Source organism: Serinus canaria, chromosome 8, assembly GCF_022539315.1.
Source record: "Serinus canaria isolate serCan28SL12 chromosome 8, serCan2020, whole genome shotgun sequence".
Classification (NCBI taxonomy): domain Eukaryota; kingdom Metazoa; phylum Chordata; class Aves; order Passeriformes; family Fringillidae; genus Serinus; species Serinus canaria.
Genome location: NC_066322.1, coordinates 27,284,579 through 27,305,018, shown reverse-complemented (window position 1 = coordinate 27,305,018; position 20,440 = coordinate 27,284,579). Strand labels below are relative to the sequence as shown.

The 20,440-nt window shown below is 49.2% G+C and overlaps 2 protein-coding genes across 4 annotated transcripts in view; both read left to right on the top strand.

The window, feature by feature from the left end:
• SUCO (SUN domain containing ossification factor) overlaps window positions 1-7,608 on the top strand; it is a 39,891-nt gene extending 32,283 nt beyond the window's left edge. For 2 of the 3 annotated variants that reach the window (XM_018923498.3, XM_009098452.4), the window contains 6 exons: window positions 1,053-1,140; window positions 2,362-2,466; window positions 3,388-3,542; window positions 3,893-3,984; window positions 5,100-5,155; window positions 5,708-7,608. In XM_018923498.3, coding sequence (XP_018779043.1) covers window positions 1,053-1,140; window positions 2,362-2,466; window positions 3,388-3,542; window positions 3,893-3,984; window positions 5,100-5,155; window positions 5,708-6,154 — 943 coding nt within the window. In that variant the 3' untranslated portion in view covers window positions 6,155-7,608. The remainder of the gene's footprint in view (window positions 1-1,052; window positions 1,141-2,361; window positions 2,467-3,387; window positions 3,543-3,892; window positions 3,985-5,099; window positions 5,156-5,707) is intronic. The other variant, XM_030226694.2, reaches the window with a different exon arrangement.
• A 6,619-nt stretch (window positions 7,609-14,227) lies between these two features.
• Window positions 14,228-17,899, top strand: FASLG (Fas ligand). Its single transcript, XM_018923454.3, has 4 exons — window positions 14,228-14,656; window positions 14,957-15,002; window positions 15,885-15,923; window positions 16,415-17,899. Exons 1-4 carry the CDS (start codon window positions 14,243-14,245, stop codon window positions 16,807-16,809), a joined length of 894 nt encoding a protein of 297 aa, XP_018778999.3. The 5' UTR covers window positions 14,228-14,242; the 3' UTR covers window positions 16,810-17,899.
• Window positions 17,900-20,440: the final 2,541 nt, after the last annotated feature.

Sequence of the window (20,440 nt, the reverse complement as noted above, 5' to 3'; positions counted from 1 at the left end):
AGGGCCAGAGCCCCACTTTATTCCTGGATAGGAGCTGTCTGGGCAAGGCTGAGTCCCTGGGGGGAAAGAGACCAAAGAGACCAGAGGGTTTAGTCTCAGGAGATGTTAAACCCGGGGGGGGGGGGGGGGCAGAGGAGAAGGGCCACAGCCAATGGAATAGAGGTGATGGGAGGGACTGACAAGACCACCTCCACTGGGGCTTGGGGGAGAGGGGTGTGTGTGGAACAGACCGTGTGAGCTATTCAGTGCAAAATAACAAGATCACCCAGTGCAAAACAATAACTAAAGAAACCACTTAGTGCAGCACAACAGTAATCACAGCTTAAAGCTTTATGGAAAGCTGATGAAAGGACCCAGCCTAGGTGGCTGTTGGAGTTACCCTGTGTGAATCAGGGCTTCTTCCCTTTTTGTATTTCAGATAAAATCCTATATGTTTTCTTTTGAGGAGTATTGCTGTGGGTTTTTTAAAAGGATGAAGTGTTGTCAGGATATAGGCACTAATCCTGTCCATAATTCTGTCTACCAAAGGGCACATCCTTCTGTTACTGTTGAACTGAATGTCACACACCTACAATGCCTTTTTTATAAAATTGTTTCCACTTAAACTACCCTGTTATCTGTAGTAACTCTGGGTGAATAAGTGGCTGTGGAGAGGGAACCAAGAGTTTACTGTGAAGGATGTCTCTGTGTATTGGTGTTTATCTGTGGTGTTCCTTAGCTACAGGAGAGTGGGGAGATGTACCCATTTCAGAATTGGTTCCAAAGAAGGGGCTCACAGTTATATTTATTGTGCAGAGTGAATTCAGTAAATTGGCACTGAGCTTGAAGGTGTTGAAATAGATTGGACCATAACCTTGGGGGGAAAAAAACAAAACAAATCTGACATCTGTTTTAATTGTGAAATTTAAAAGCAGGTACCACTTGATGTTTAAATAAAGCTCTTTGGGCAAAGAGAAGGTTTTTGCTGGCAGTCATGTCTTAGACTTAAAGACAAGTCTAAGCTGAGGAGTTTTGTGCACTAACATTTCAGCCTTCAACACTTTTTGTTTTAGGTACCGAAAACAAATGGAAGAAATGCAGAAGGCTTTCAATAAAACAATAATAAAACTTCAGAACACCTCAAGAATAGCAGAAGAGCAGGTATGATTTGTTTGGAGTATTGAGGTGGTTTCCTAGTTAGAAATGCTTGCTTTTAATGAAGAGTTGCACAGAGGTGCAGAAATCCTCTTTCAGCTGAGCTGTATATCTGCCTTTTAAGAGCATCCATTCCATGCTTCCCTATTTTTCTTCATTATAAGATTTTTAGACATGTTCTCAGTTGTTTCAGAATAAAGCCATTTTCAGCTCTGTTTTCTGATTTTGTACTTGAAGAAAAGATCAGTTGTCAGCTGGTAATGGCTACAACTCTTCAATGTCTTTGTCAATGAAAAAGTTATCCAGGTCAGTTCCAACCCTTGTTTGTTCGTTGTAACTGCACTCAAAACAATTTTTTAAACTTGGTTCATTTTTCGTATCTGATTTAAAGTATTGATTGACAGTTTCCCTGCTGCTGAAGAGACTGACCCTATGGAAAGGCAGAGGGGAACAGTAATGGCTTAGGCTAAATGTGCATTTAAAAATGTTGTGCTTGGAACAAAAACTTTACTTCATTCTTTAAAATGTGGGTTTTCCCTGCTCTGCCATCTTGGCTTTCCTGAGCAGCTGTGAAATAGAGCAGTAACTGCTGTGCTAAACATTCACTAAAGCAGCTGTGCATGTGGCATAGCAGACTTGATCCCAGACTGTCTGAAAGCTTCTGAAGTGCAGTCCCAGGCCTGGAGTTTCTTCATCCATGAACAGTGAAGAAAATGGCAGCTTTTGTGTGTTGCCTTTTCTGGGTTGGCTTTGGGGTTTTTTTGGAAGAGTATCAGTGCTGGTCAGTCTAAAGTTAGCCCCCGTGGTGTTCTGCTCAACTTCCTTAATTTTTCATAGGATTGAGTCCTGTTAGGGAGTAGCTGTTAGCTGGGAAGGAGCCATTCCTGGCTGGTGTGGGCTCCTGTCCTGTGCATCAGCCTTGGACTGGAGCTGTGCCTGGCAGCTGTGTATGTGTGTTCTGGCCTCCTGACAGTGACTGTGTGGAGCTGCCTGCTCACTCTGCCCGTGGTGAGGACAGCAGAAGTGTCTCTAATGAGATGCACTTGGCATAATGTTAGTTGACAAACAAAGATGTTATGTGAACACTGTGTTGGAAGCAATGCTGGGTAGGCTGTGTGGCTGCTGAGTGCCTTGCTGTGTCAGACAGAACACTAATTCTGTGGCCATGAGGGCAGGTGACAGTGAACCTGGCCACTGACAGCATGCCCATGACTCTGTTCTCCACAGGACCAGCGTCAGACAGAGGCAATCCAGCTGCTACAAGCACAGCTCACCAACATGACCCAGCTGGCTTCCAATCTGTCAGCGACCGTGGCGGAGCTGAAACGTGAGGTAATCACAATCCAGAGGAAATGGATGCCTAAACACATCTCATTTGAAGAGACCAGAGTCTTCAAATGGAGTTTTAAATCGTCTGCTGTGTTGCTTTCAGCCTACTCTATCTGAAACTTCTGGCTGCAGATTTGAGTGACATGAGCTGTCTTGGTCATAGCAAAATTGGTCATAGTTACTGCAGCCCCCCTAGCCCCCATGACTGTAGTCTGAGCCCAGGCAGCCTTCTCCTTTCCTTGCTGGCTATTGTCATCTTTAGAGATTAGGGAAATCTTGGCAACAATATTAGGAACATTTTCTCTCCAATGTTTGTTCTGCTTGCCTGACATTTCAAGCAGTACCATAAACATGATCTTTTATATTTTGTGGGTATTGCCAAAGACCTCCCTTGAGCTAGCACTTGGTGAGACTCCTCTTTTGATGCCTGGCTGGATGAGCTCCTGTTTGAGGGCTGTGGTCAGTGAAACCACATTGAATCAAGTGATTATAATGGTATTTTGTGAAGTACTACAGTGCCAGTTGATAAAAAGTACAGTTTAGATTTGCCATAGTGTTGCATCCATGTCAGCTGTGAACCAGAGAATTTACTTTGAGCCTGGTTTCTTATGGGAAGTGTATTGCTTTCAAGGAGATTGGGATGCTCTTTGCAGGGGGTGGCAGCTTCTGTAGTTGTGCTGATATTGGAGGCAGGGGAATCTTGTCCTGATAGCAGCTAGTGGCATTCAGCCTTCACTCCTGAATGCTGCACAGCCAATAGACTGCATCAAACCTCAGAAAAATTACTGAAACATGAGCAGGTGTTTAGTGAAACTAAAGAAAAGTGAGTGGAGAACATAGCACTTGTCTTTTAGAGCTTAAAACATAAGAATGGCAATGCCATGGAATTGTTGTGACTTCAGCAGTTGTCTCCAATCCCTGCAGGTTTCTGACCGCCAGACTTACCTGGTGATTTCTCTGGTTCTCTGCCTCATCCTGGGCTTGGTGCTTTTTGTGCAGCGGTGCAGGAGCCCTTCTCAGTTCTGTGAAGATTACCTCTCAAAAATTCCCAAAAGCAATCACTACCCTAGCCCCAAAAGGTAATGTATTTATATTTGAAACTTAATTGTTCTTGCAGCTTTTTTTAATGTTTCCTAAGTCTGCTGGTACTGGCACATCTCCTTTAATTCTGAGTTTTCTTGCTGCACACAGAATTGATAGCAAGGGGCTCTCAATCATAACACTCTCCTAGGAGCATTTTGGGGCTACTGTACTTGAAAAACATGGCTTGGTAACTTGTAGCAAACGCAGTACCGTGTCTGATAGCCAGGCTTTGTTGGGCACCTCAGCAGACCTCAGTTCTTTCTGCCGAGGATGATTTTTAATGAGGAAATGTACATGACAAAATCCTGAGAAAAATGTGTTAAAAAAGCTTTCTGGAATTTCCTAGGTGTTTCTCTTCCTATGATGATATGAATTTGAAAAGAAGAACGTCCCTTCCACTGGTCAGATCCCAGTCTTTTCAGCTAGCTGGTAAAGAAGGTATTATTCATATCATACATCTGGTCTGTGCTGTTGCTCTTAGTGCTGCACAATGTGTGTGTGTTCATGTGTGTGTTCTGTAACATAAGGTGGTTTGTAAACAAGTTACCAGATATTCACAGAACTGTGCTGAATTATGCTAAAACTTTACAGGCAGTTTTTGCTACAGATCTGTTCTGCTTTGCAGATGGTTTTTTAGGGTTAGGAGCAATCAGTGCAGGCATTCAGGTCTGCAAAGCTGTGAAGCTTGCAGAAAGTAGCTTTTTTTTTCTCTTGGAAATGCCAGACGTGGGAAGTCTGAGTGTCCTACTTTCCTGAAGTCCTGATAGCCCATGTTTAAAACTTGGCAGGTATTTAGGATTCAAATTTAGCATCTTCAGTAAGAAAACTTAGACCATTTATCTTGGCTTGGGTATGAGGAATGATCTGATCTTTGCAGTATTCATGGTAGATTTGGGACAACTGAATTTTGATTTCTGAGGCCAGGAGTGCCATGCAAAAGAAAGTGTTGCAGATCACAGTAACTAGCAAGTATGCTGCTGACACAGCTCTTCTGGGTGCAGCAAACTTGCCTCACAGGTTTGTCCTGTGAATAAAACTCCATTAAAACTCTGGAGTTGGCAGTGTGATGCCATGAACACTAGCTAAGGTCTAGACTGTTTTTTCTTTCAAGACAATGCTTTTCCCAAATTCTCCCTGCTGGTCTCAGGTCCGTGTGAACATCTGCCTTGTTGGTAGGTGCACATCTGTGCTGTCTGGGGCAGGCTGCACATGACACACTCTTACACTGGGAGCAGTTTGTTTGCCTAGACTGCACCACTCACTGACTCCTCCTTTCCCCCAAAGGATGTTCTTTGCACCCCTCCCATGGCCATAACTGTGAGAAGGCCAGGGCTTTTCAGGTGTGTGTCACTGGCAGCTGCCACAACAGCACAGGGGAATTTCTCTGTGTGCTGACTTAGAGTGTTTGTGTTGTGGCCCCCTCAACTTACAAAGGCAGAGAGGGAGAAATGTGCCTGCTCAGGGGAATATTTTGTCATGCTGTGTTTAGTTGGGACTGTGTTGCTCTAGAGCTGGCAGTGTCAGCACTGTTGAGTGTCTGTTCTCTCTTGCAGTGGATCCAGAGGATCTGTACATTGTGGAGCCCCTGAAGTTTTCCCCAGAGAAGAAGGTACAGTCTGAGCCTGTGGGGAGGGAGCTGCTGGGGTGTGGAATTTGCAGGCAACCCCACCAAGGGAAGAGATAAGAATCTTGACTCCATGTTTCAGAAGGCTGATTTATTGTTTTGTGATATGATATTATCTTAAAAATGCTATACTGCAGAATAGAGAGATGATACAGAATGCTGGACAAGAATAGAATAGAATGATAACAAAAGTTCATGACTGCTCACAGCCGCGACACAGCTGGCTGTTATTGGTCATTAAGTAAAAACAATTCACATGAGACCAATCAAAGGTGTACCTGCTGTTAAACCATGTCCAGACCACATTCCACAGCCATCAGATGGTTATTGTCTACATTTCTTTTCTGAGGCTTCTCAGCAGAAAACCCTAACCAAAGGATTTTCATAAACTATCACAGTGACACTGGGGCTGAGGTGTTTGTGCTGGCAGGTGCTTCACGTCTCAGCTGCTCTCTCTGCTGGTTCCTAGGCTTGGCTTCCATGCTTTCCTTGCCTCCCAGAACTTAACCATTTCTTTTTTTTCACTTGTGGTTTCAGAAAAAGCGTTGCAAGTACAAAAGTGAAAAACCAGAGACTATTAAGCCAACAACAGAGCCCCTGCACCCGATAGCCAATGGGGAGATCAAAGGAAGGAAGCCCTTCACGAACCAGAGAGACTTCTCTAACATTGGGGAGGTTTATCACTCTTCCTACAAGGGCCCTCCCTCAGAGGGGAGCTCCGAGACATCGTCGCAGTCGGACGAGTCCTATTTCTGTGGCATCTCAGCGTGCACCAGCCTGTGCAACGGGCAGACCCAAAAGACAAAGACTGAGAAGAGAGCTATCAAGAGGAGGCGGTCGAAAGTTTCAGACCAAGGGAAGCTCATAAAAACTCTAATACAGACTAAGTCGGGGTCGATGCCAAGCCTGCATGACATAATCAAAGGAAACAAAGATATAACAGTGGGAACACTCGGTGTCACGACAGTCTCTGGACACATCTAAACCTAGCTGAACTTCTCAAACAGGAGAGTGTTTGTTCGTTTGAGAACAGTCTGTGGTATTCTGGGGGAGGATAGTGGGAGACGAAGAGCTCAACTCATTGGAAAGTATTCAGAAATTTGGTTTCTGCCTTTTTAAATAGATGGGATTGTGTCAATCTTGGCTATAAGCTGCAGCTTTACAAGGCTGATAATTTCCTATGAGAACAGCGTTGGGGGGAGGGAGGGCAGGGTTCATTTTATAAAGGTTTTTTTTCACAGTTCCTGGGGCAGAAATTTTTTGAAACCCAGTTTGTTGGGTGGAATAGGGATAAAAGCCTAATCCTCTTCCTTTAGCTTTGTTCCTATTTCTTGCACCTTCCCATATTTATGTGCCTTTTGTCTATTTATAATGCCACTGGAAGAGGGGAGATACAATTGTTTGTCATTTGATTTATTTTGTAATTTCTCTAGCTTTTTTTGAAGATGCAACACTACAGTGCTGTAAAGGGACATGTTGGCCTTCAGCTGGACTTAGTAATGTGGACTGGATACTGTAAAAATACCAAGAGATGGACTTGCCTGACTAGATTCTTGTTTTGCAAACTCTGTTCAGGAAAATCTCTCACCAGGGATGGCAACTGTGTTTACTTGCACCTTCAGTCACAATCGGAGCTTACTCTGATGTGCAGAATCAGTGACGGTGGCTCTGGAGGATTTCCTGTTGGTGATGGAGGCTGAGGAATGCATTTGTCACCTGAATGACCTGCTGCAGCTCTCTGGAGGAAGTGGATGAGGAATGCTCACTGCTGTTGTGCTGAAGAATGTGAGGGTGCATTCCCAGAGCCTGCTCTGGGCGTGTTGGTGTTGCCAAGCCTGGGAGTCTGAGCCTTGGGGCTGGCTCACAGCAGGTGTTTCCATAACGTTTGCTTTTGTATTGGCTAACAAATGTGCAGTGTTGGTATGGCTGGTATTTCATACTCAAGTGTTTTTATTTTGACTGTGACTGTGTACTTGGAAACTATAGGATGTGTGGTTGCTGAACTGTTGAGTGTGGTTCTGAGTGAGTGAAACAAAAGGTTATTCCTTTTGACAGGTGTTACAGGTTCACGTTGTACAAAATAAGTTAATTTATTGAGCACTTTTAGTGGTACCCTTTTTAACAGATCTGATGCCTTTCCTAGGTATTGTATGTAATGTGACTTATTTAAAGCCTTTGTTTTTTTTGCTGCTTTCTTGTTAGTTTATGAGTACTTTAAAGTGATGTACTTTCAGAGTTGATCTGCACAATTAGCCAGTCAGAGCACATGAACCAGACGTGTTGAACATGAATTCAGAAGAATGTCAAACCTGGATGAAGAAAATTCATACCACCAGAGTGCAGCGTCCACTGTTGTGGAGCAAGAGTATGTAACTACAGAGCTGTAGTGCCATTAGAAACTGTGAATTTCCGAATAAATCTGAACACTTTGTCTTTCATTTACGGGCGTTTTTGAGAATGAAACTTGTGGCTTGCATTCTTAGAGAAGGACTGGTATTAAAATTTCAGTCCAGGACTAGGACATGGGATCCTTTGGGCTGTAGCAAGGAGTTCATAAACTTGTCAGCCTAGATGTGTTTTTCTGTTTCAATAAAGAAAAGTGTGGGGGAGTGGATTCGGAGGGCTGAGTGGTGCTTTGTCTGAAAGGTCAGGAATTGTGGCACTGTGAAGCTGCTGTAGAGGTTTCCAGCAGGTCAGCTCACTCTGGGGATCCCTGTGTGTGGTGGCTTTCTGTGAGAAGAACTGCACGAAATGACCTCTTGCTGCTCACAGCCGAGGCTTGTGAAGGGTGGTACAAAAGGCCCTGAAAGGAAGGTTAGAGAGTCATTATCTCAAACCAGAGTTTTCAGCTTGAAGTTTGCCCCTCACTGGTTGCTCCCCCTCTGACTTATTTCTGGCAAGCCCAGCAGGACTTGGGCAGCCAAATGCCAAATTCACAGGCTGGCCTGCATCTGCTTGTCAGAGGAGACCTCCCCAGCATTGAGTTTCAGCTGCAGTGTCTCAGGACTCTGCTTCATCACAGAACTATGATTTAAAAATATTGCTGAATGTGGAGTTTGCTGAGGGAGGAGAGTGCTGAGGGGAAGTGTGGGTTTCTTTTATTTACTCCTTCCTCTTATGTCACTTGTTAGAAGCAGATGTACCTTTTTTGCCCAGGCAACCACTGGGCTTTTCAGAAGAATCACCTGAAGCTGGACATGACTGAATCCTTAAAACAGCCCCTCTTTGAAAGCACACTGGCTATGAACTGAAGGACTCCCAGCTCTATCCTGTGCTGATACATGAGGCTGCATGTTGGAATCCAGTCACACATTCAGATTTCCAAGTTAACAATTGTAGATGTAAAACCAAATGCCTTCTAATCTGCTCCCTTAATACCATGCTCCCTCTATATTGGGCCTGACTTAGGTCTAAGGTGTTGATGCATTTGTGGGAAAATAGTAGTGATAGAGCCTGTCCTGTAATGAGCACAGGGAAGTGTGCTATTGTAAATTCACAGCAAGCCCTTCCCTTCCCCTGTGGCAGGGAAGAATGATGCGTCTCACTCGATGTTGTCAGAAGGCTAATTTATTACTTTATTATACTATATTATATTAAAAAGTACTATATTAAAGAATACAGAAAGGATACTTACTGAATGCTAAAGAGATAATAGTAAAAACTCGTGACTTTATCCAGAGTCCTGACACAGCTTGGCCCTGATTGGCCAAAGAGTGAAAACAACTCATAGCAGAATGCAATGGAACAATCACCTGTGGGTGAACAATCTCCAAACACATTCCCCACATGAGCACAACACAGGAGAAGCAAATGAGATAAGAATTGTCTTTTCTCTGAAGCCTCTCTTGCCACCTTTCAGCCTCCCAGGAGAAAAACCTTGGGTGAAGGAATCATGTTCAGAAAATGTGAATGCCAGAGTCTGCCTGGGACTAAAGCATCTGAAGGAACCTACAGGGCCAGTTATGGTTTGGCAGACTTGAGAGTGTGTTCTGGTAAGAGACTGGAGATTGAACCACAGCTTCCACCTGCTGCTGCCACCCTGCTTTTAGTTATCTGTAACCACTGCTAAAAAAAATTCCTCTTACCATCAGTTTATTATTGCCTAATGTTTTCCTTTCATGTGGGCTCTTGAGTCATTTTTTACTTTCAATTTTATTAATGTCATGCAATCTAGCTTTCAAAATTTGGTTTTTTGGAGTCAAGTCTCTTAAATTGGTTATAGACTTTATGTAGGGATAATAGTTTCTGATGAAGAGAGTTTATACATCTTAAATTCCTGCGTGATAGTCTCATGATATTGCAAGCAAGGTTGGACAGCTGTTGGTGTAAAACAGAAGCCAAAGTGTGTGCTGGAGTGAGGATGGTGCCCCTCTGTCCTTGGGCAGATCCTGAGCCCAAGGTCAAAAAAATCTCTTTAATGTGGAGATTTCCATGTGAGGGTGGATGGGTGCAAACACACCTTGTGTCAGTGCATGCTCTGTTGGCCAAAGGATACATTAACTATCTGTGGAAATCGGGCTTTTTTAAAGCTGCACACTCTACCAGCTGTGTGGTGATGCAAGCAGAAAACTCAGATCTAAGGTGGTGTGTGGCTTTCTGCTTTTGCCAAGTTACAGCACGAGGTGGAACAGCTTGGCAGGTTTTGCTTAATGAGGTACAAACATGTTCCACTTCTTTTGGAACAGAGGAGTGGAGAGCCCTGCCCACGGAGTGCTGCAGGGTGTCTCATCTCCTGGAAACCCTGAGTGTCCAACTGCAGCTGCTGCTGGGCTTTGTGACAGCTCCACAGGTCAAAGCTCACCTTGCTCACTTAGCCCTTCTCTAACTTAAGCAGGATAGATTTGAAGAAGTTTCCAAAGAGGATCCTTCTGTCTGACCCTGACAGGGGCTGGGGGCTGCAGCTGGCCGTGACTGTGCTGCTTTCCATTGAGTCACCAGGAGCTCCCATGCAGCAGGGCAGCTTTTGGGAGGCAATGCAGAGGAACTGAGCTCTGCCCCTTGCAGACCTAGAGATGGAAAGGAAACGTTTGCCACCTTGAGGCTTGTTTTTCTCCCCTGTCAGATGTGGTTGGAGCCTCCGTCCAGCAGCGGTGCCCTCTGTGAGCTCACAGCAAACAACAGTCCCTGTCTGCTGTTTCTCTTTCCCAGAAAAATAACTGAAAGCAGCAGCTACTGAAGCTTCTGTGAGCTGTGATGACACAGTTACAGTTTGTTTGTCTTGAATGGGCTGAGAAGAAATTAAGCTGTCAAACAGGAACCAGGCCCCCCTGGCCAGCAGAGCCAGCTGGTGTTTGCCAGGGCTGGGGCTGCCCTTGTGCTCAGAGGCTGGGGCAGGGCACAGACCCTGCAGAAGGGTTTGGGAATGAGACCCTTGGGAATGTCCTGTCCTCCCTTCACCTGGGACAGGAAGTCAACACCTGCATGTTCTCTTGGCCTTCCTCACATCTGGCCACAGCACCCTGTTCTGTTTTGTCCTGTGACACCCTGGAATGACCCTGCTGCTCTGTTCTCAGAATAGATTCCTCTTACCTCACAGCCACTCCACCTCAGTTCCCTGCACTTACCACAGGCACAAAAGAAATGAAAGCAGCAGAGTAATATTTTAATTACTCTTTTTCTCATCTGCTTTGGCTCCTTGGGTTCTCTCTCACCTCAGAGTCCTCTTTGGCTGAATCCAGAACTGCTGGTTTCTCATTGGAATCAGGGTGGAGGAGAGGACAGAGCACCTTGCTCCCTGGAAGAGGGATGTATAAAGCACTGTAATGCCAGGCCAAGGCTGTTAACAGTGGACTTTGAAACCTGTTCTTGTGTGTGCCTCTGAATGTCCTTGCCATGGCTTATATGTGCAAGAAATGCTCCCAGCAAGGAGAGCAGTTGTGGAGGAAATTTGAGAAACCAAACTGTTGATAAACACACAATAGAGAAAACATGAAGATGTTGATGCTATCTGCAAAGGCTGGGTGAGTTCAGGTGCTGTCCACCCCTCTGAGGCTTCAGCAGATGGAGGCCCACTCCCTTTGGAGGCAGCTCTCACAAGCCTCCATACCAGTGTTCAGTCAAAAATCTTCTTGTTCCAACTCCTTCAGATTTGGCTCACAACTGGTGGCTCCTTGGGAGGCTTTTTATTCTGTGAGATTTAAGAGCTCTCTGCTGCTGGAAATCATCCCTCTCTTCACAGAGATGCTGTCCATCCCTCCCCGCCAATCTGCTCTTGAACTGACAGATTTGAACCTCCTTTCTGTCCAACAGCTCCTGCAGCTTCCTCCAGAGCCTCTCTGGAGTTGAAGTGAGTTCCAGGAGTGTCTGCCCTATAGATCCCCTGTGCCCCATGGATCCTGTCTGCCCCATAGGTTCCAGGGGATCTATAGGGCAGGATCTATGCCCAGAGCTGTGTGTGAGCTCTCACAGGAGCCTGTGGGCTTTCCCTGCTAGAAGCTCATGTCTAGCTGAGGAGCCTCTCAGCATCAGACTTCTTTTCTTTCTGGCACATTGTTTTCTACCCAAAAAGCTTGATCTGCAGCCTTTGTTTCTTGCCTTGTTTTATTCTGATTCAATTCTCTGTCCTCATGATGTTGAGTCCTGTGTTTTTGAATGCGAATGATTCTCAACTTTCTCAGTTGCTCTTGGGTGTAATTCCTGCAGCCCTGCTGGCTTTCAAGAGTTGCTTTTTAACATTTCCACTAGTCATTAGTGTAATAGGAAATATTTGTTGATTGCTTCCAGAGAGACTCTGTCCAAAACACGATGAGAGCCTCTCCTACACAGAGGTTCACACTTCAGTTTTTGTTTTGAGTTTCAGGGTTCATTTTCTGTCAAGTATTAGATCTGGACCATTGTTCAAGTCCTGCTTGCTTTGGGCTGTTTCAGGCAGGTCCCTAAATCCTGCTGATACAAACTCTGAGCTGCTGGCTGATTCTCTGCCATCAACTTCAGCATAATTGTGTCTCATTAATGAAGAGCTCCCACCTCTCCTCTGCGGGTGAACTGGGGAAGGAGAGTGTTCTTCTGACCTGTGATGTTTTTTGTTGGTTTGGTAAAGGGGAGCAGTTCTCTGCTGAGGGCTATGGAAGGTGTTTCCATTGGAAAATATTCCTTCTTGTTCAAATGACATAACAGGGCTGCTGGAAACAGGGTGTGCAGATTGGTTCAAGAGGGGGATAGGGTGGTGGAGGCAAATCTGACACCCCTTTTGTTCTTCTCATGCCCTATTTTCCTGCCCAGCTGTCTTTGTTAGGAGGCCTCAGCCTTGTCTAAATTCTGGCCTTCCAGCAAAATTCACATGACTGAAGTACCTACCTGCAGCAAATTGTCCTGCCATGATTTCAGCAGTCCTGTTCATATCCTGTGTTGTTTGAGCACAGGAAGCCAGCAGAGCACAGAGCCTGCAGGCACCACTAGCTGGTTTTTTTGGGACTAGAGGATCTCCAGGGGTCCCTTCCAGCCCCAGGCTCTGTGATCCTGATGTGCTGCGCAGACACAGCCCTGCCTGGCACCATCTCCCAGTCAGTGTCTGTCATCTTGTGGTGTCTGAAGGGGGTGGCAGGAAAACAGAGTGACAGCAGGAGCAGCAGAGGGAGAGGTCTCTGGAGGCACGTTGTGCACTAAGCATTTTAGATGGCACAATAGCCCCAACCTTTGGTTTGCCACCACATGGGCTATTAGCAGGCTCTTGATCTGGGCATCCAAAAAAAGAAGGTGCAGCTGAAATGGCTTCGGTTGGTTTCCTTGCCTCTCTCTTTCACCCACCCTTTAAAAAGGCATCTCTGTGAAAGTGGGAAGCAGTGGGTGTGGAGTAAGAACACTCGTGACATTTAAGGGAAGCTGCTACTCTCTCCTCAGTCCCACCGCAACAAGCTGTTGGCATTAACACAGTGTCAGAAAAATGTGGAAGTGGATCCTCTCCAGGCAAAGCCATCGTGTGACCCTCTCTTGTAATGGCTGTGGGAGGGGATGGGGACCTGTCCTTGGGTGGCTGCTCTGGGACAGAGACAGGGGGACTGAGCCAGGCCAGGCGTGACCAAGCTTGACCTTGCTAGAGTTGGATTTTTGTTGCTTTTGTGACTCTTAAACCCTGAAGTGTGAGGAAAAGCCAGATGGGGTTGTTGAAACCTGTGCTGTGGATTGCTGCTGAAGCAAAGGGCTGGTAAATATCTTCAAAAAGCAGTGGGATGTCTGGAGGTGCAAGACTTTGTCAGCACATCTGATTTATTGGTGTGGTTGCAGGCAAAGCTGAGCCCTTGCTTTGGAGAAACAAGTGTACAAAGGTTCAAATGTGCCCTTTTCAGATCCCAGTTTTGATGTTCAAGATCAAAGCCTGTGTATTGTGATTGCTGCCTTCAGCCACAGGAAACTAATCTCTGGTTTGCTCTTGTGTTAAGCATTTCCTTTTTTTAACACCACCCCATAGAAATACACAGTTCAACACGGGGCTGTGAAGTGAAAGAAAAAGTATTCCTAATCCCTTGTATGCACCTGGGAATCTGTGGGGAAATCTCACTGTCCCCGATTAGAAATCTGTAGTACATGAGGAATGGAGATTGAGAAATGGAAATATCCCTCTCTCTCCTGATTAGGAGGTTGCAGTGATCTCTGAACAGTGCAGCATGGTCTGGACTCTGGGTTTTTCCTTGGAAGGCGGGAGGGCAGCCCCGGAGCTGGCTCTGCCCGGGCTGTTCCCGCCGGGACAGCTCTGCTCAGGCTGCCTCCTGCTCTCTGAGGCTTTGACCGGGGCAGGAGAGCGCCTGTGCCCGGGCCGTGCCCTGCGGAGCGGGAAAAGGCAGAGAGGGATGCCCGGAGAGCAGGGACGGAGCGATCCCTCGCATCCCACGGGCTCGGCTCCGCATCCCCTGCCGGGGAGGACTGCTGGGCTCCGTCTGTCCCAGGCAGTGCAGCATGCCGGAGGGTTTGTCCTTCCTGCAGTTCCGCAGCCCCGCCGGCGGTCGGGCGGTGCGGAGGCAGCAGATTTTGGGGAGCGGCTGCGGGAGCGCGGAGCCCCGGGCGGCAGGGCAGCCCCCGGAGCGGGGCTGTGGGAGGAGGGAGGGTCCTGCCGGGCCGGAAGGGGCTCTGCTGCTGATGCTCGGAGGCTTTCGGAGCCGCAGCATCCCTCGCACCGTACGGATGAAGCCGCAGCAGGGCAGAGCCGGGGCTCGGGCGGTGCCCGGCCCGCCGGGGTTCGGCTGCCACAGGGACGAACCCAGCAGGCAGGTGCGGCCCGTGCCGCTGCCACCCGTGCATCAGAACCTGAATTACTGCCCGCAGATCTTCTGGGTGGATGGATGTGCCGAGGCAGGGGCTCCCTGTCCCCCCCCGGCTCCGTTCCCACCGCCCGTCCCGGACCGGAGCAGAAAGCCACGGAAGAAGGACGGGGAGAGGAGCAGCTCCGGCTTCCTCGTGATGTTCCTGCTGATCCTGGTGGCCTTCACCGGAGTGGGGCTGAGCATATTTAAGATTTTTCACCTGGAGAAGGAAGTGGATGAACTCAGAGAGGTGAGGTTTGCCTGGCTGGGCGCAGGTCCCTGAGGAAAGGGGAAAAGAAGCCCTTGGAATGGGGCTGAGATGCTCCCAAGGGGCACGGGGGTGGCATTTCGGTGGCTGCTGGGACAGAGGAAGGGGGTGCTTGTTCCTCTGCGAGACTGCTGTATCAGGGTATATCTGTGCTCCTGACGGCTCTTTCCCTGTGTATTTCTCAGCACTTTGCAGCTCCCCATGGAGATAAATCCCCAGATTTAACCCCTGCCAAGGGCTGCTTCAATGCTCTAAACCAATGTGCCTCTTCTCTCTTGCCAGTCTGCCAGCGCTGAGCTCATCCCTCCAGCCTCTCAGAAACTCACAGGTGAGTCCGTGCCTGCAGGAGGAGCCCCGTGAAATTGAAACTTTCCACAAGAACCTGCCAATTTTTTCTAGATTTCATTTAGGGGGAAAAAAAAAAGTTTCAGTTTGGGCGAAACAGTTTAAAAACTGTGGTTTGAACTTCCAAACTATTGCTTTTCTTTTGCATTTCATGTTAATGTTATAAGTGAGGATATCCTTTTCATAAATGGCCAAGTCAGAAAGAAACTTTCACTCCTCTTGACAGTTTTTTTCTAGCTCTGAAAAGTTTTATTTCCCCCACCTCCCCGAGAATTTTATTAATTAGAAAATTTCTATTCAAATTTGTTCTGATACCGAATTTTAAAAAAAATTAAATAGTAAAATTCTTGGGAAAGGGTTCTCATCAACCCCTATATCAAGAAATTTTCCCCCTTAGGGGAAGGGGAGCTCTCATTTGAACTGGATGTTCAGTGCTTTGATCACAGGCTTCTTTAGCAGAGGCTGAACATAAATAATAAACCTGAATTTCTTAAGGGGACTGGAAAAAGAAATGGGGAAATAATGTAAAGGAGAAGGGGGAGTGGAGAGGAAACTTTGGTTGGCTTGAGAAAGGAAAATGCTGCTTCTGAAATTAGAGGAGATGAAGTAGATGTGGAGGAAAATGAAGGGATGGAGTGGATGGGCTCCAAACATGGAGTCACTGGAACAGGCCCATCTCTCCAGAGGGAACTGAGCCCTGCAGGGCAGGCAGAGCTTTCCTAGCTGTGCTCTCCCCTCCAGAGGACAGCTCCAGTTCCTGCCTGGACAGTGGCATGGATGCTTTGCAGGGTCTCAGCTGCCCCCTGCTCTCTGGGCTGACTCCTCCATGGAGCTCGTGGCCAATGTCTTCCCTATCTTTGTGCAGGGCACAGGAAGGAGGCCAGGAGGGCAGCCCATGTCACAGGTACGTGCTGGGGGGCAGGGCTGGCACCTGGGAGGGGGGCAGGGGGTGCCATGGCAGCTGGGATGGGGCCAGAGGGTGCCATGGCAGCTGGGATGGGGCCAGAGGGTGCCATGGCACCTGGGATGGGATCAGAGGGTGCCATGGCAGCTGGAACAGGATCAGAGGGTGCCATGGCTGGAGTTCTGAAGAGCCCACCCCACAGAGGCTTTGCTGCTCTCCTTGGGTGACACATCTGCTCTGACAGTGGAAATTTGCTTCACAGACCAACCCTCCCCCTCACTTATGCTCATCAGTGAGGCCTGGCTCTGGTTTTTGGGGTGTGCAGGGCAGGAGTGACACTGGGGCTGGCACTGCTGAGGGCTGAGGCCCAGGAGAATTTCCACGCTGCTGACAGGGCTCGGAGAACATCTGCCTTGCGATGTGACCTGAGCCAAACCCACCCCACCAAACCCACTTCCCACCCTTTCCTTTGGCCTCCTTTCACCTTCCAGGCAACCCGGCCCAGCGGGAGCTGCCTCTGGAGTGGGAGCCCAGCTCTGGCCATGCCTACACCAGCGGCATCCAGTACCAGGAGCGGGGGCTGCTGGTCAGCGAGCCGGGGCTGTACTTTGTGTACTCCCAGGTGCTGTTCCGGGGCAGTGCCTGTGACAGCCAGCTCCTGGCCCACGTGGTGTACAAGAGGAACCCGGCCTCCCCGGGCAGCCTGGTGCTCATGGAGGACAGAGCCACCAACTTCTGCGCGGGCCAGAGGATGTGGGCCCGCAGCAGCTACCTGGGGGCTCTCTTCAGGCTCAGGAAGATGGACAGCCTGCACGTCAACGTCTCCAAAATCGCCCTGGTCAACTTTGAGGAATCCAAGACTTTCTTTGGTTTGTTTCAGCTGTGAAATGGAGGGCGGCTGGCGGCCCCTTCACAGACGCAGCCCCACACGGATGTGTGAGGGCTGAGAGCGGCCTGGGCACCACAAAACCCACCCAGAAACCGTGCTTGGGCTTCAGCACCAGGGGATCCAGGCAATGGGAAAGGCTTGAAAGCACCAGGGCTGTGCTGTGTCAGCCTGAACAGAACTGCACCATTGTTCTCCTGACAGGAACCCCACAGACTCAGAGCGTGGCGTGCTGCAGGCCCTGCTGGGATCGCTGCTTGCTGCCTGAGGAGATGGTGGGACCCATCTGAGGAGATGCTGCTCCCCGTGGTGGCACAGCCCTGCTGGGGACAGCTGGGGGTGTTAAGGAGGGGTCTGGGTGGTGCCACGGCACTGCAGTGCTGTGGGGGTGAGCAGGGTGAATGGCTGCACCCCCTGAGCCATGGCTGGCCCTGCCCAGCGCTGGCACTGCTGCGCCTCAGGCCCCTCCTGCCCGCCGGGCTGGGACAGGGGCTGTGCTCATCCTCTGTTAAGCTATGGGCCGTTCCCAGCCCAGAAAATGCTCCCTAACCTCTTTATTTAACTCAGCCCAAGTGCCTTGCAAGGAAGGTGCCGGGAGCACTGAGGGGTGCCCCTCAATGGCAGCGTGCCACGCCGTGGTGCTGGGGATGGTGGGGTGGCCGTGGGCTCTGCAGCACAGCACTGCAGGGCCCTGGGGCTCGGGGGGAAAGCAGCACCTCCAGCCCCTCCTGCCCCTTCGGCACGTGGGGGCCTGCTCTGCCTCCCCTCCCCTGTGCAGCTGGTGACACCTGGCACCTGTCCGTGCGTGGCTTTGGCTGGGCCCCTTGCCATGAGATGTTCTCTCCTGAGAAAAACACAGATGGTAAATATATATTTTTCTAGTGAGTGGTGCTGTCCTCTCCTCATTTGGTGCAATGGGCCGTGGCCAAAGCCCTGCAAGGCCTCTGTGATCAGGGCTCAGGGCTCCATTCTTTCTCCAGCAGTGTGGCAGAAATCTGGGAGCCTCATCCTGTGTTGTTGGTGAGGGTCCCCAGGATGAGGTGAGAGATGAGGAATCTGACTCCATGTTCTCAGAAGGCTGATTTATTATCTTATGATATTATATTAAAGAATGCTATACTAGAACTATACCAAAGAAAGAGAAGGATACAGACAGAAGGCTTCACAAGAATGATAATGAAAATCTTGTGACTGACTCCTCAGTCTGACACAGCTGGCCATGACTGGCCATTAAGTAAAAACAATTCACATGTTTGGATAAACAACCTCCAGTCCACATTCCAGAGCATCAAACACAGGAGAAGCTGAGGCTTCTCATCTTCCCCGCAGAAGAAATCCTGGTGAAGGGATTTTTCAGAAAATGTGCCAGTGCCCTCTTTGTGCCTGCTTGGCACTGCACAGGGCCCTTTCCATGAGGCTTTGGAGCTCCAGCACTGAAACATCAGGATCTGGGGCTGGGGAGGTGTGGGGTGGGCAGCACAGAGCAGGCAGCCCGAGCCCAGCAGGAAGGGGCTGATCCCAAACCACAGTTTGGAGCTGGAGTGGAGCTGGGCACGGGTGGCTGAGCACAAGTGCTGCTCAGCACTTGTCAGCACCAGAGGCTCCATCTGAGTGACCTCTGGCCCCAGGAGCACTTCTCACAGAGTGGTCTGGAGGGCAAAGAAACAAAGTGGTGTAAAATAACCCCCAAACCCTATTTGTTCATCCTGGTGTCAGCTCCACGGGGTCCTGACCCTGGGGCTGTCACTGCCACCAGGCAGGACACAGAAGCTGCCCTGGTCCATCATCAGCCCCCTCTCAGTGGCTGGGGCTCCTCAGCAGCCTGCAGCATTTGTTTCCTTTGCCACGGTGCTGCTCTCAGCTCGCTATGGTTTGTGTTGTCTGCTTCAGGGAAGTTTATTTCTTTGAAACTTCTCAGTGGTCTGGCTACTGCTGTGACCAGTGAGAGGGGAAAACTGCAGCCCTGCTCGCATTGTTGATGTTTCCACTGCATTTCTCAGGGTGGAAAGTATCTCAAAAGGACAAAGTTCAGGGGTCTTCTGGCTTGACTTCTTCTCTGCACGTATCAGAGGGTGAAACTGCAGAGCACAGGGATGGAGCTGCTGCATGCAGACTGTTCCAGGAAAGGCTGGAAACTGCTGTGCTCTTCTGATTGCTTTTTGGGCTGTGCTGCCCTGCTGCTGATGGGACATCCAAGTGAGGAGTGGGAAGCTCTTTGCACAGCTGTCTCTGCAGCCAAACCAGCCCAGCACCTCAGCTTCTTCCCTTTTCACTGGGGAGGAGCCTGGAGAGAGGCAGGGCATTTTGGGCCCACAGGGAACCTGCCCTGTGTCTCCTCTGCCTGCTGGCACGGCGTTGGAAGGGCTGGAAGGATCTCAAAGGCCTCTCTGTCACCCCACAGTACCCATGCAGGCTGTGGCTGCAGTCAGGATGGGGCAGGATGAGGGGAGCCCTTGGGAGGGGAGGAGATCTGTAAGTGCCAAGGACACCCCAGAGCTGCAGCTTTCAGAGGCAGGGGCACCGAGGGGTGGGCAGTGCTGTTACAAACAGTTCTGGGCCTCCTGAGGAGGGCAGAGCTGGTGCAGGACCGGGCTGGGGCTCCCAGGCTTGCTCCTGGTCAGGGGCACAGGTGCCAGTGGGACGTGGGACGTGGTTCTGCTCTGTGGTTCCTCCCTCAAACATCCCTGCAGTGCCCATGCTGAGCTCCTGGGCTCTGCCTGCAGGCTGGGAGCGAGCTCATGGCAGGACTGGGACCTTTTCAAGTCACAGGCTGCTTGTGCCACGCTGACTTTATTAAAGTCATCAGCTGATCTAGCAAGTTAGCTGATCGTTTAAAGACATTTTTGCTAATTGTTACCATTAAATACTCAAGGAGGGCTTAATGCTGACATTGGGCTCTCTCAGGCAGAGTTGGGGTCATTCAGCCTGGAGAAGTTTCCAGGGAGGCCTCAGAGCCCTTTCCAGTGCCTGAAAGGGCTCCCAGAGAGCTTGTGACAAGAGCACGGAGTGACAGGAAAGAGGGGAAGGGATTTAAACGGAAAGGGTGCAAGTTTAGATTGGACATTGGGAAGAAATTCTTCCCTCTGAGGGTGATGAGACCCTGGCAGTGGCCAGAGAAGTTGTGGGTGCCCCATCCCTGGAAGTGCCCAAGGCCTGGTGGGATGGGACTTTGAGCAGGAGGGGTCCCTGCCATACACTGGGGGTGTTGGAGCCACCTTTAGGCCAAACCATTCTGTGATTTTTTAATAGCTCTTGGGTTGTGTTTAAAATTTTTAAAATAAAAATAAATTATTGAAATTTAATTGGAACCTTCCAAGAATTTTGTTCTCTCCCCAGCAAGGGAAGGGTCTGTGCACAAGAAAGGCAATCCCAGCTGCACCAGCAGGGTGAGCATTGGGATGTTTGGGTTTTCCTGGCCCTGGTTGCAGTGCTCTGAGCTGACATCCTCTCCCCCGATGGAGCAGCCTGGGTCAGGTGTGGAGGTGCCTCAGGGGTATCAGCAGCATTTACAGGCTCCAGAGACGCCCCCTCTGCAGAGAACGTGGCTGACACGAGGTGAGAAGCCCAGATCATCTCCTGATCAGAGTTCTCTGCTCTGCTGTGGGCAGCTGTTTGGATGTGCAGCTGCCCA